General features: G+C 41.1%; 1 protein-coding gene across 1 annotated transcript; it reads right to left on the reverse strand.

The window, feature by feature from the left end:
- Nucleotides 1-731: 731 nt before the first annotated feature.
- On the reverse strand, nucleotides 732-13,865 carry LOC104148834 (cytochrome P450 2J6). Its single transcript, XM_009682180.2, has 9 exons — nucleotides 13,603-13,865; nucleotides 12,079-12,241; nucleotides 10,786-10,935; nucleotides 9,217-9,377; nucleotides 7,953-8,129; nucleotides 5,950-6,091; nucleotides 4,087-4,274; nucleotides 2,746-2,887; nucleotides 732-1,640 (listed from the first exon to the last, which is right to left on the reverse strand). Exons 1-9 carry the CDS (start codon nucleotides 13,771-13,773, stop codon nucleotides 1,462-1,464), a joined length of 1,473 nt encoding a protein of 490 aa, XP_009680475.2. The 5' UTR covers nucleotides 13,774-13,865; the 3' UTR covers nucleotides 732-1,461.
- Between the last annotated feature and the right edge of the window lie 1,679 nt (nucleotides 13,866-15,544).

The raw sequence follows: 15,544 nt of genomic DNA on the forward strand, positions 1-15,544 counted from the left end.
TACATTAAAATATCTAAAGATATTTTAGAATTCCTGCATGGAGTCATCATTTATGTCTTCTCCCACTGGGCGACCACCAGTACATCCTCCATAGTTACTGTGTTCTTCTCTTCATGGTCTGGAGCCTCACAGTAGAAATGAATCAGTTCTTCCAAGCTCCCTCCTGAAAACTCACTGATCATTGTTTTCATCTCAGCACTTTCTCCGATTCATCTACTGATGCTCATGCAGAAAGGAGTAGGAGGAGACAACAACTTGGTATGATGAAAGGAAGTGACTGACAGAAATCAGAGGGGCGGAGAAGATCCAAAGGGAAGGTGAATATTGAAGATTTTATGGATATAGATTATATGGATAAAGAGTGGGTGAAAGTAGGAATCGAAACTGGGGAGGGAGGGATTGCAAAGAGATTGAATGGAGGGCAGGAAGCATGGTATGGGTTGCAGTAAAGGAAGAAAAGGGCCCAGAGAGCCTGGGGAACATCTGAGTGTTCAGATAGCCTCTAGACACTGCCTTCCAAAGTTTCTACATTCCTCTGCAGCAATCAGTTAGCAGCAAAACCCATTGGAAAAGTGAACATCTCTTCCCCCATTTATGCCTCATCCACGCAAAAGATAATGGGCTCCCTACTGCTACCGGTTACTGTATTAGTTCCACAAGTGGAAGGACTGATTACGGATCTAAAGGCCCCAACTTCTGAATGATTCAGACTAAAAGTCAACATGATTCTACATCACAGAAAGCTGATTTTTATTAAATAACAAAATCTGACAATACACTATAACATTGATCAGACTGCTGTGTCATGCACTCACATGCTAGTGAATACCAAATGTATGTTTCTTTCTTCAACTTTAAATGGACCCTCTTCATCTTATACGTGGGAGATGCTTACATCAAACTCAGACATGAATAAAACCAGATTCTAATGTGTTTCCTTTATGCTTTTTTTTTTTTATTGTTTCCAATCTGTCAACCAATTAAAGCATCTAAGTTCAGGAAAATAAAACTAAAATAGGACCTTGAAGGTGCATTTTCCAGAATCAAATGACACAAGGTCATCCAACCACTCACAGAAATGACTCCTACTCAGCTCTTGCAAGGTCCTCTGTCGAATTTTACTGAGGTTTGCTCGGGAGTGAGCACCATGACAATCCTGCCCAGCAAGGACAAGGAGGCACAGCATACTGTCTTCACAGCTGGGAACAACAGCAGCTTGCTGCAGGTGCTCTCCAAGAGGAGAAGATCCCTGGAGAGCAATGGTTAAGATCCCTGCAAGAATCTGGGATCTTCACAAGGGCCAGGCCAAAAGTACTGATGGTACTGAATCTCAGCTTGCAACCACTTTCTGAATAGTCCTGGGATAGATTAATATCACTGTCTGGGCTAGTAAAAGAACATTTATGCATTTTCATTGAGGTAACGGCAGCTTTCTCATCGTGATCCATGATGTGTTGCAGCCTAGCGTGGAATGGCACAAACCCTGTATGGGTGGGGTTGCAACGTACCCCCCAAAATGGGCTCTGTGTTGATTTCTGTCACTCCCTCAGGGAGCTGGAAGGTGAATGCCCGCAGCAGGTTGGCAAAGAAAATGAAGAGCTCAGTCCTTGCTAGATGCTCCCCCAAACACACACGGTGCCCTGCAGAAGGAGAGTGAAGGACAGTGAATATCCAGGAATTTTCTAATTTCACAATCACTTTGTTCATTCTTGCTGTAATGAGAGGAGGTTTTGCTCAGGGTGGGGACCATGAAAGCCTCAGAACTAAAACTTCCTGAATTCTATGTCAGAAAGATTCCATCCAATATCATAGGATAGGAATAGGACATAGAATAGGACACCAAGTGAAAATCTCAGTGGAAATCCCTGAGGTGCCAACCATCATTTCTTTCTTCACCTAGCGGAAGATTATTTTCCTCCTGTAGGAGATGCTGAGCTTCAGGCTCAGACTTGAAGAATCTGCTAGCTGTTTGCAAATACTTTCCCGGTGAGTTAAAGTCAGTGAATCAAAATTATTTCAAAATGCTGTTTGCAACTGAACAAAGGCTTCTTCACTTTACAGGCAAAGCAAGAGGCCTACTGGCAATTTCCACGTGTTCCTCATTGGAATCAATGGCATGAACAGCACAAAACCAACATAAACTAGAGGAAGCAGATGAACAATGCATTCACATTGCCAAATTAGCAGACCAATAAAGGAAAAGCAAAAGCCAGTTCTTCCATTTGCACTAAGAAACGATTCCTAGATGGGCACCCAAGTTACTAGCCTTCTATGTCAGTGTAGAGACTAAAACAAAAACAGTGGAGGAGGAAATTTGATGCTAAGTGTCACCTCTAACTGTGCTTTGCTATCTTATTTTCCTTCTTTTGCAACTGGATTTTCAGTTCTGTAAGCAAGAGCTTAATCCTTTGTTTACAAGGATGCTTCCTTTTTTCTTTCAGCTGGTTCCTTTAAGAGAGATTGCTAGTAGCTATAACACAAAGTACATTGCTTCTCAGGGGGAAAAAAACCAAACAAACATATGAAGAATGCTACAGACAAAACCTCTGGATTACTGCAAACTATAACAGCCTAGGAGGTTCAGGAGCTGGGGTGAGATTCCCACCGCAATGTACTAAGAACAGTGTGGGGTCTGACACCACAGAAACATATCCCTTGGCAGATACAAGCCAGCACTGTTCTTTAAAAATAACTATCAGTGGAGATTAAGGTGTTATCTGAGGAAATAGTTGTCAGTGCATTTACCTGCTGAGAACGGTAAGAAAGCTTCTCGGTTTATGAAGTTTCCATCTTTATCGAGGAAGTGGCCAGGGTTGAACTGTCGAGGTGTCTCCCACTGCTCAGGATCATACAGGACAGATGCTATATTTGGCATGATGATGGTGCCCTGCAAGGAAGAAACTGTTGAAACAGTTCTGCCTGCTATTCTCTCACCTATCAGTTTCTGCCTGGTGGATAAGACTGTTGCTTGTTTCTATTTCTTTGTAATGCGCAAAGATCATGTAATTAGAAGTCCAGTTTCCTAGACAGAAAATGGAAGTTTATGGGCATTTTCTTCTTTGGAAATTATAGTTCCCAACTCTGCAGCCATGTCAATGGGTGTTAATGGTACCACTGCAATATGACCATTTCTGCTACTGGTTTTAATAGCACCTCCGATAGGATTCCTTTGTTGATATTCAGCTCCTAGCCTTGGAAACTTTCTTTCAGCTTAAGAGAGAAATGAATCCAGAAATCCTTGCAGTAGTTATCACTTCATTGACAACAACCTCTGAGCCCTTTTATCATTAGTCCTTCAGGCTTTCTCCGTACTGGTAAAGATAACCAGTTGTTGTTCCTGGCAGATAAGCTCCTGTGCCTTAGTTACCTGGCTGTCAGATCCAGACAGAATAGAGTGTGAAGCCTTCACCACAAAGTGAGTTAGGTGGAGCCAATTCCAGATGCCAGGAATGATGCTCTCACACTCTCTCTTGCAATAAAAGCAACTAATACTCTTATCTCACTAACACTTTACAGTGAGAACTGGCATTCAGCATTGCTTATGTCACTCTGTAAAACGCCTTACTGGCTGTGAACGCTTGCCTCAGGCAACATTTGGAGACAACTCCCTCACAGCTACAACTGACAGTCTCTCAGCTGACACAAAATCAGGCAGGTCCCTTTGCCTTCCTCAGCCCATGAAGTCACTGTAAGATGACCCAACCTCTTACAAGCTTTCCTCCATCCTAGTGGCAGTGCTGAGTGGGACAGGGACTTCTTAACCACTGCTTTGGCAAACCAGTGTCTCCTCTCAGTCCAACCCCAGCCAAGCAGAACTGGTCTCTGCCTTTGTGCCACTGATCTGCAGGGCAGGAGCTTGAGGCTCTGATGGCAAGGAGAGGGGTTTTGTCACCTGTCTGAGCATCAATACACTGAGTGAGAGACTTATTTCATTCCTAGAGGCACAAGTGCTGACTCTTCCCTGCTCACAGTGTTCCTGGGTTATATGGAGAATAGTTTATATATGGAAAATAGGTTATAAAACTGGAATAGAAGATGGACGTCTCTCTGCTAAAGAGCGAGCAGAGGCTGAAAATGTTTCCGTACCTTTTTGAGGGGGAAGCCTAGCAAAGTTGTGTTCCTCACACACACTCTAGGCATGCCAACAAAGACAATGTTGCTGAAGCGCTGAATCTCATGAACCACAGCATTTGTGTAGGGCAGCCTTCTCCGATCCTCGTAGCAAATTAACTGGGAAGGACCTAAAACAGCATCCAGCTCCTTCTGCACTTTCTCTGTGGAGAAATATGCACCATTTCAGATGGGAAAATACATCAAATATTTTAACTAGTCTCTTTTTTCTTGGAGCAATAGGAAAAATCTAATATCTCAACATAGGACATAAAGTCTACAACCTATGATTTAATACGACTTTATATGATTTAATGCCCGAGTTTAATATATAAAAATAAAAGTAAATTAAAAAAAACACTTCAGTGTAGTACAGATTCACAAGCAAGGACTATGGTGTTTTTATCCCAGTTCTGAAATTTATCTCACTGTATGCTTGGTTCTGTAGAGTGAGTCACTTAGCCCCAGATTTTGAAGGTATTTAGGGACTGCTTAGCTTAGTCTATCTCAAAATCGAAATCTCATTTTCAGAATTGACGTAAATGCTTTGGATATTAACTCCCAGTGCAAGGGAGGAGTTAAGCAGAGTCAGTCCAAGTTACGGCAACATTGAACAAACAACACCTGAATCAGCTTAAAACTTTGGATGAGAATATGCATTCAGTGACACAGCCTTCGGCCATTGTGTGCATGCAGGCATCTCCTTCTCTTTCAGCACTTCAGCACAACAGACAGGCCACCAGCCCCAGGAGTTCCTGAGTCCTCCTTAAGCCTTGGCCATATTCTTTCTCTTCCTGACACAGCTGTGGATGGGGGAAACTTAGCCTGGATCTATAGAGGCATTCACTGGAATTGGTGTTAATTAGTTGAGCAATCTCTTTTGCAATATTAACTAAGACAGGGACAGTCCCTGTATTCCAACAGTTCTTGCCTGAAAGCAACCTCTCTGCATATCAGGCAGCCATAGTCCTCCCATTAAACTTATTTTCCTGTTTCTACAGTCTCCCTGGACCTTGCAGATGTTTCACATTCATCTTTGTTTTCTCCTAAGGTTTGTTTGCTGCGCCATGAGTAAACTGCAACAAACATTGCCCAGTATTTAATTAGGTGCTAACACCCGCAGCTGGTTACACATACCACCCACTGTACTGAAACTCTGAGGCTATCCCAGATCAACTTTTACTCCTTGGGTGCCTGTTGCCTGGGCTTGTGCATGAGGCACACAGCAAAGACAGGAAAGAGTCACTGAGTTCCTGAATTTGCCCTGGCCAGATTACCTTTAGTTTTTCTCTCTCTGTTTTTCCTGACAGGAAGGATACAGGAAGAGATAGTTGTCTCTACCGGGACCACATGACTTAGGGCACTCTGCAGCCCTTTAGAAGCTGTCAAGGTTTGCTCAGCAGCTTTAAGGGAGACAGTGAGCTGTAAGGAGTGAGAAGAGAGCGAAGGTCAAATGTCTGGCAAACACAGCAAGGTTGTGTTAGCACCCTTTGTACCTGAACAATATCTGGGGCAGACAGGACTCTTATTAGAGCTCTGACCTCTGTTACTGCTTCCTTCAGTCAGCCTGCAAATGCTCCACACAGAGCACCTTACTGAAACGTTGCTGCAAAGAGCAAACTTGTGTCTCCCTTTCAAGTGCCTTCAGCCACCAGATCTGATCAAGTCAGAGGCGGGGACTCTGGCTTTCTCTGTGCTATAAGTTCAGCATGCTGTTTTCAGTGCTTTCAGAGTGAGAGCCAAGGTCAACTGGTGGCTTTTGTGCCTGCAACTCATTATATTTAGCCAACATTAACATTTGTAGCAGCCACAATATTTGACAGCGAGCCTCTCTCTCACCTTGGATGTCTGGATTCACCACCATATAGAGCAGCCCCCAGTACAAGGTCGTGCTTGAGGTCTCCGATCCACCGAGGAAAAGGTCATTTATAATACACACCAAGTGGTCTTCATCATACTTGGGTTTGGGCCCATCTCTACACTGTAGATGATGATAAAAAGTTGAAGTTAAAGCATAAAAGTTAGGATATCCTCTATAAGAAGGGTGTGAAAGTTATTTCCATAGCTGCCATGTGCAAAAAGAATATTCAAAATTATAGTTATTGATGAGTACTAAGAGATTATAATAGTTTCCCAAATGGACATGATAAGTCTTCTTTGCTCTTATTCCTGAAGTGGAATTATTTGTTCTTAGTTAAAAAACGGCTCTTTTAGGCCTGTTGACTTAATCAGGAAAACTTTAAAACACCCTGGAAGTTTTACAAATAGCCTAAAACGTAGTTCTAAATGTATGCTTCCCAATATATCACTCATTAGGTCCTTTAAGTTGATTGGTCTCACCAGTAAGCTATTAAACAATGCTAGTAAATACCAAAGAAGAACCCATCTAAGTAAAAGGACACAACAGACCATCTTGAGAGTAATTTTCTCTCTCTGTTTAGGATGACGTCAACTGATGGGAGAGAGGTATCCAAAAATTCTCTTCTTATAATAAGGGAGTATAATATAAAAACAATTAGAGAAATACATTAGGGAAAAACATTTTTAAATGCACAGGTTGCAGCACCCTGCACCCATGAGACCAGAAGAAGCTCTGTCATGGTCTCTAAATGCTTATTTTAGTATTGATTCAGATCTGACGAACAAGAGAACTCCAGAGCCCATTAGCCAACACTGTGAGAACACGGTGGCCTGACTGGCTGGAAGCTGGTGAGAAAAGGTAGTAGCTACATGGGCTTCATCAACCCTAAGAAAACGGTGTTTTCTTGAGCTCTTAAAGGTATCCCAATGACCGAGTTTAAAGCAGAAACTCTGATGCCCTTAACAGAGTCTCTCTGACTCATTAACCCCTCCTGCCATGGAAAAGAATTACCTGGGCAGGGAAGAAGAACAGTGCATCATAGCACTGAGTGTTTCTGAGCAATTGCTTCCAGATCCTCCAATTTATATATAAGTGACGGGCCAACTGCACCCCAAACTGTGGGGAAATTAGAGGTAACAGAAGGGATATCAGGCTTGGGACCCCCAAATATGTCCCATTTAGGACCTACTGATGGCAGCACCTCTCTGCTAAGGAAGTGGACAGATAACATGTGATGCCTAAAGCACTAATTCCAAGGTTGCTCAAATGATGGAGTAGGCTGGATATACTGAGGTGCAGCTGTTGAAAGAGACTGGGCTGGAGCTGGAAGGATTGTTCTCTCTTAGATACCACAGAAATTACTCTAAGGGATTGCAGGATGGCCTGGGAATCTTTTAAAGAGTGGAAGATCTCCTCAGACCTGGACCTAATGAGAGAGCTTCCTGTAAAGGGCAGATCCTCTTCAAAAGTTTTCCCTCCCTCCTTGGGGAGACCAGCATTCCGCATCAACACAGTTGTGTGGCACAAGGACAGCCAGTGTTAGGACACACACAGAAAGTCACTCAAAGAAGCATGTCATCTATTTCAGGGTAATTATCTGTACATGTGTAATTAATCTTGTTGTAAATATGAGGCACCTTACTCTAGAAGACGAGGTGGTCTACCAAAGTTTTGTAACTTGCAGGTGGAAACAGTCTCTTATTTATTACAAGACTGAAGTACACACATAGATATTTATGGAAAGCAGATGATGGCCTGTAAGTTCACACCCTAATGTACTTTATGGTAACTCATGTAACCAGATCATAAAACTGGTTATCTTTCTGGGAGACATGAGTTGGTAAACCACAAGTTTCTGTATTCACATTAAGAAGCCTAGGAAATGTAAGAAACTATAATATAAGGGCTCAGACTGGATTATTTAATGGTCTATTTAGATTTATACCCCATGAATGCATGATCAGGCAGAACAAACACTTACTTTCTCGATTTCAGCCAGGTAAAAGTCAATGAAATCCTGCGGTTCATCTGGCATCCCTCTCTCCACATGCCTTCTGATCTCCTTCCTTGCAAAAGAACTCAGGACATCATAGCAAGACAATGCCTTTTTATGAGGACCAGGGAGACGGCACATCAACCAGGGAAGGATTTCATACAGCTGTGGGAGTGACATACAAGAGGTAATGTTAATTATCTGTCAGTAACAAAGATGCTTTAGAAACAGCAAAAGGCTGAATTGTCCTGTCTGGAAATACTGATAGTGGGATAAACAAACTATCATTACTTTGAGTATATTTTTGCCTTCATATGGGAAAACACATGCAAAGAAGAGTATAGCCAGTAAAACATATTGCATTTTATGTCATTTTCCATTTGCCTCCATATCTTCAACTTTTCTTTCCTTTAACATCTTTCCTGAGGCCTTGTATACTACTGAGGCAGGACTAATGGCTGGGAATTGTGGGCTTTCCCTTCTGCCCATTAAATATATGTGGCACCTTTAGTCTGGGGAAGTTGTATAGTGCTACCCTCATATGATAGATTTGTTGAAAAGGTTTACTACTACATCAGCAGCTTTGACTTGTAAAATTCTGGGACTATGATTACCAACTCAAACTGAAGATTTGTCATTCTATCCCCAATCCTCGTTGCTGAGCTTGTCCTTCTTTGGGAGTCTAAATCCTAAAATCTAACTAATGGGGAAAACTCAGATGCTTCCAGTGCAAAGCTGGCCTTTATGGTATGTTATGGGAGGCATCTACCAAAAAATCTTTGACAGAACTTGAATTGTGAGACTGTTGGAGAACATCTGTATACATGGTTTTTGTAATGTGTGAACTGCAAGTTTTTATGAAGTAATGGAAAGATTCATACTGAAATTTTTATTCTTTGTGAGGAAGGAAATGAAATAATTCTGTTCGCAAATAATACGGATCGCAGAGTAATAAAAGGCACAATAATGACTTAAATGCTTACTGATTTTTGGAGGTGAGAAGTAAATGCTGTGGAGGAAGCAGCAGCAGAGTTCAAATTTATTAGAAACTCCAGTGTAAAAATGAGTTTAAAGGCTTCTGCTAACAGTCTCAGAATTGCTGAAAAGCTTACAGCCAGGCAGCAACAGAAAGCTAAAAACTTAACTTTCCATTTGCATTTTTCAGTTGCTCTGTATTTAGTGAAAACCCATTCTTGCATCTGCACTTTCATACTATACCTATGCTGGAAAAAATAGCACATTATTTACTTACCTGATGAATGAAGCTGCCTACAAATTTGAATAAATTCTCTGTGGCACTGATCAGTTCATGAAAGGTTTTGTCTTCATGAGAGAAGTGATATCCAAAAACCACAGCACAAATAACATTTGAAATGGAATGGAAAAGAGGGAAAGAAGGATCCACAGGTCTTCCTGCAAACACAGTAATTAGTATTCACTCTTAATGTTTTTTTCAATTGTTCCTTATTCAGATAGGACAAGATACTCTCAGAGATTATGTAAAATACTCTCTTTATCCAGCTGGGATGTGAAAGAGGATGACACAGGACAGTAGTATGTATTCATTGCTATAAAACAGTCTTAGAACACAGGAGACTGTTAAATTGTTAGCTTATAGCCTTAAAACAACCTCATAGCCTTTCCTATGAAATGACACTGCACAGCTAAGATCCATTGGAGGATATCATATCAAATCTGCTGTCCTCAAGCATATGGAAGAAGAGAAGTCAGGCAACGTGTGAGGCAACAAATATGTCAGGAGGTAGACTAACTGAAGAGAAGAGAGTGAAAGAAACGTTCAAAAATGTAAAAAACTTAGGAGGAAAAACCGAAGGAACTCGGGAAGGTTCAAGAGGCAGAATAGATAGGAACTGCAAAGTGTAAGTAATAAACTGATTACAGTGTCAGCTGTGAACATTAAATCATCAGATCTCTGTCTGATGATTTTTTAAAAGCTATGAGACAGATGTCCATCAGAAATGATTTGGGTAGCAGTGATCGAGGCTTGGACTCAAGAATGAACCAGCTAATCCAGTGAAGTCTCCTCCTTTCCTATATTCTTTGATTTCTCTTGCCAGAAGTTACTTAGCCAGATAGACACTAAAATATCCTACACCATTGTAGGAGAATTCCTTAACTACACTCCCAAAATCTTAACAGATAAATTTGTAATTTTTTAAAATTCTGTACCTTGTTCAATGAATCAGCAAACAGTATGCAACCACACAGTAACTCGCTGGTGCTAAAGTGCTAGACTCATATTTTCCCAGAGTTGGCTGAGATGAACCCAGGCTAAAGAAAGTCAACCCCTAACTGGAAAAGGCTGGTTTAATCAGCAGAAGAAACTAAGAAAATAACCAAGTCACATCTCTGGATGCCCTTGTATTTAGAGACTGATGTTAGGTCTAAGAACGTCAATAGTACTGTTGTCTAGGCTGCGTGGTACCTGCTGTCACTAGAATTCAGAGAATTAGAGAACTGATTAAGCTCCACCACACTCTTAGTTAGTTCTTGTGGGCAGCCTGAGAGTTGCTTGACTATGCAATTCAGTGACATCGTATTGTACATGCAGAAAATAGTTAAATGATAAGCCCGAGAAGGAAGGATTTCAGAAGTTCCCAACTTCATTAGGTTTAGAAACAGCTTTTTAAAAAAGAAGTTCCCATCTCTGATTCTAGGCTCTCTCTGCACTTCTGGCTTTTATGAGCTTGGATACACTACTCTGGACCCACCTCTGCTTCTAGAAAGGGGTATGTAAGTTTGCATACTGAAGAGATGGATCCAGGCTTGAAAAGCATCTGATTTCTTAGCAGAGGCATACCTTTCAGGTTCACAAAGAACTCGACCAAATGAGAGGCCTCCTCTTGCACTCGATACTCCAGGCCTTTTTTCCCCATTCCAAGATTGCGAAGAGTCATTATACCAAAGCGTCTCTGTTGCTTCCAGGAACGACCACTTGCCAGTATAATACCTGGGGGTATTTCCTGGCATATTAATATTTGCCATAGACATGAACTCTTCATTTAAAAATGCTTTATAAAATACACAGAGTAAATCAGGGAATGCACTGTGATACAAATATGTTTAGGAGGAAAAATTATCAGTGACCAGAAACTAGAGTGAAACATATCCAAACTGTAACGAGATGACAAGTTTTTAATACTGACTGTAGTTAATCTTTGAAAAGAGCCATGTAAGGTTTTTCCGATCTCTCCATTTCTCAATGTCTTCAAAAAAATAATTTAGGATGCCTTTTTAGAAGATCTGCTTTAGCCAAACACAAGTATTTGAGCTCAAAAAGGAGTAAACGGTGAATTTCTACAGGGTGATATACAGGGCCAGGGTATGTTTATGGGGATGGAGCTCAGCAAATGTCATGCTTGTAGGCAGAGGTGGTGAAGGTGAGGGTCAAGTGACGTTTGGGTCCTGTTTCTCCTCCGGAAGAGAAACCACTCCATTGGTCGTTACATTGCACTAGTGGTTACCTGAAGAGCCCTGTACTTCTGGCGATAGGTTACCCGGCCTTAAACAATCTGTGTTTGCTTTGGCAGCGCAAACACAATGGAAGGAAGAGAAAGGCATACAAACTGTTAAAATACACTAAGGAGAAGTGGAGTTTAATGTGATGAAGACACTCTCACAACGAAAGGGTATTCACCAAACATTTAAGAGTGGCTACAAACACAGCTATAAGACTTCTGGAGGAAGGCGTTATAGGTCTTTTGCTCGTGATGGAAGCTGATATACATATAAGCATACTTTACATTTATATAACAACAAGACAGCACAGTCATGTACAGCAGAACAGATTATTCTGTGAAGAGAGCGAGATCTGAAGTGATGGCACATGGCTGAGTTCTGAGCTGGAAATCTCATACATCTCAAATACAGTGAAAAGGTGACCTAGAAACAACCTAATCTGGAGCATTTCCCAAGTATGGGAAAGCTCAGGACAAAAGTGATTATGACAAATAGTAAGCAATTATCAAGAGCTGATGGGGGATTTTGGTGGAAGAGCATTCTGAATGGCAGGGCAGAGGTCTAACAAGGCCGATGCAGGAGTAGTTTGCCAAGATAACATTCCTGTGCAGTACTTAGGGTAGGAAAATCTCACCTTTTCCTTTGGCCATTGCTCTGAAGAAAGGAGATACCATCCTCCCAGAAACATCTTCAGGGTGTGTGGTCATGCCATCCTTCACTGCCTGAAATCCATTCAGTACAATCAACGGGGTCCACCCGAACCACAAAGTGTATATGTTGCCATGAGTTTTTGCCAGCTGTAGAAGGGAAAGGTGCCAGAAAAGTACGGATGAAACCTCACCCATCTCAAGCAGAAGATAAACGTGCTATTGACTGGCCATGTGGCCAGCTCTGTGCTGAGATCATCATCCCTATAGATATAATTACAGCTGGCAGCAGAAAAGAAACTGTTGTTTTTCCAAGAACAAGGCTTTCAGCAGCCAACTTTTTTTTACCCCGGGAAGGTGATTTTCCCTTTCAAAGCACAGGCTGCTGCAACACTGCAGCAAAGGAAAGAAAATTTCAAATTTTAGGTTGCATCGCATCCAATGCCTACATTTGTACCTCATTAATGCAACAGACACATTCTGCACCTCTTTTTGGCTCTGTGCCTCCATCCGGCCCTTCTTTTGCAATAGGAAACCAACCGATTAAACCCGCTCTCTCTGTGCACTCCAGGAGAGGAGATGTAGCCAGGAATTAGTCAAAAGCTCTGAAGTGCCAGTGGGCTGTACCTGAGTGAAGGCAGTGAGGTTTCCTCATACTGCTGAGGAAAACATTGACCATTGGAGATGCTAGAAATATGCAGTGCCCAAGCAGGGACAGATATATGACAGAGGATATTCACAGAAAAAGAGCTTCAAGCAATGACTGGACTCTCCTCCCATGCATCCGTGATGATACAAAAGGTGTGGTAGCAGGTGCTCAAGGTGCCACCAGAATTACATCCAATTGATCACACTAGTCACTTGCTTCTCCTTATAAGCCCTTGGCTACTGGCTTTATCCTTCCTTTAATAGCATCACTACCTGTCAGTCTGCATTGTGCTCACAATGATTCGTGCATACTGACTCAAGCTATAGATCTGAATTAGAGATCATCTGCAAACCATTAGAATAATCACTGCTAGAGTACAGGAAGGGACTGAGATGGCCTGGGGAGGAGCAAATCTCTAAAAAAAAAAAAAAAAAAAAGGTGGGGCAAACAAATAGTTTTGAGGACAAGTGGGGATGAGGAGTTTACACCCTTTCAGTATGACAAACATACATACACAGTATTACTCATTTAGTAATCAAACTAGACAATGCCAGTGCCTCAGAAGTTAAAAAATTAACATACAACAGGGAGCACCTCTTCAATTTGGTATTCACCTACTTTAATCACAAGTCAAAAACGCTGTCCCCAAGTTTATTTGATTCTTAAGGGCATCAAGTTTCTCATGAAGCTGTCATATTCACATGAGAAGGTAACCTGAATCTAGGAATCAAGTTGATCTTCATATGTCCATATCTTGTCTGTAACTTTCCTAAGCCTTAAAACTTTGCTTTGCTACTAATATATCAGTTTCATTTAAGCTGTCAGTAAAATTAACCAATTAGGAGTATCCGAAAAGAAATACCTCCATCAGAAGATCCCGATGAAACTGAAAGTTCAGGTGTACCAAGTTTCCAAGCAATGGGAGAGGAGTTGGTCCAGGAGGTAATTGCTGACATGCCTTTCTCAATTTGAGAAACTGAACAATTAACAAAAAAATGACCAGGACTACAAAAGCTTGGCTTACAGTCAGCATTTCAGAGCTGATTCACCAGCTTGTCTCCATCTAAAATAATGTACTGGAGTTTGGAAAAGTTGAACTACCTTCTTGTTCCACCAGTTGTCTCTGCAGACTGAGTTATGTAGAGTCTCGGTTCCTTTCCCTCCCTCTGTCCCTCCCTCTTTGTCACTGCCTTCCCTCTTCCTGCACTCCACACATTTCCCATACTGAAGTGCAACAACCTGATCCCTAACCAAAGACATTCTTAGCTGGTTACAGCAAGCCACAGTATAAAAATGTGGAAGCACTCGGGCTCAAGCTAATTGTCCTGGAGCTTGTGTTAGGAAACTGCTGGTGTGTACTGGAAGATCTGGTGTGGAATGATATCAGGTGTGAGCCATTGTTGACCACTGATTATGAAGGAAACCTAGCTTCCTCTGCCTTGGGAATCTTAAAACCATAAACAGTCCATCTCAGACTCACTAAATTCAGATTATAAGTTACATGTCAGCAATAGGTTAGATTTTCCAGGCAATGGATTTAGGCAGAAACATTGTACAGCTTATTTTAACATGTGGTTGTAAATTCAGATTTGCCTGCCAGTAAACATAAATACTTGGTTCACACAGGCAAAACAACAGTAGGTGGGGACTAGGCATACAATTAGAAGAGGAAATTGTTACATGTAATTTCTGAAAAACTGTACTTACTTAAGTATTTTTTCTTAAGTAAGACAGTAACAATAACAATCTCATCAAGTGAGGATTAATTACAAGGAGATAACACTTAAAAACTCACATTAAATTAAATAATCAAAATCAGAATATAAAAATATGCTATTATTTAAAATTTTAAGTATAAAATTCTAATTGTCATTATTTTGGAGTACGCAACCTCATTAAGATCTTCATTTGTCTTGGTTTAGTTCCTACTTTTTTCACCTGAATACCAAAATCCTGGATGTTATGACCAGTTGTCAATAAGTTTACAGCACATATTGAAAATCTGATCTCTGATAACTGAGAGCTTGACACCTTGTATGAAACATAGAAGGGGGAGAGCACTTCGTGTCAATTATCAGGGAATCCTATCTCTTGCATTGCAAAGAGAAAGCGTCTTCACTAAATTCAAAGTACGAGTCTGAACAAGAAATTGCCCTACCCTCTAACACATAAATAAATGCAGTATTTTGCAAGCCTGGCAGCATTAAGAAAGTAATGTGACTCAGTGATATCAATCCATCTCCTTCATTTGGCCAAAAATTGGCAGCTATTGTAGGTACATACAAGCCTGCATTATACAATGAAGACAGTTTGGAAAGGTAGTTTTATTATGACTGCATCTGTGCAACACTGACAGGTGGGCATCATGGGCAGAGAGTGTGGGAAGGGGGCAGAGGCAGGTTCCAATGGCTCTGCTAAAACCAGTGTAAGTCAGGTATAGTGGCCCACTGCAAAGCTGGAAATATTTGCAACAAGAATCAGAAAAAGAAAAAATCAGGAAAACCAGTGTCTTCAAAACAACATACCAAGTTTAAAATTTTGAAGAAACGAGAGAAATTAATTTTGTGCAGATAAAGTCAGGAGAAATACTGGATTACATAAATCTACTGACTAGACTAGATACAATTATATTCATTTCCTGTCTGTTTGGTCAAAATCCTTTTGCTTAGTTTTAGATATTTCATATTTAGTATAATATTTGGACAGCAATGAATGAATTCACTTTTTTCAGAGCATGGGTTAAATGTAACTGAAATTAAATCACTAGTGTCAGAAGCAGGATGAAGCCAAACAAGCCAGTTGGT

This window comes from Struthio camelus, chromosome 9 (genome assembly GCF_040807025.1).
Source record: "Struthio camelus isolate bStrCam1 chromosome 9, bStrCam1.hap1, whole genome shotgun sequence".
Taxonomy (NCBI): domain Eukaryota; kingdom Metazoa; phylum Chordata; class Aves; order Struthioniformes; family Struthionidae; genus Struthio; species Struthio camelus.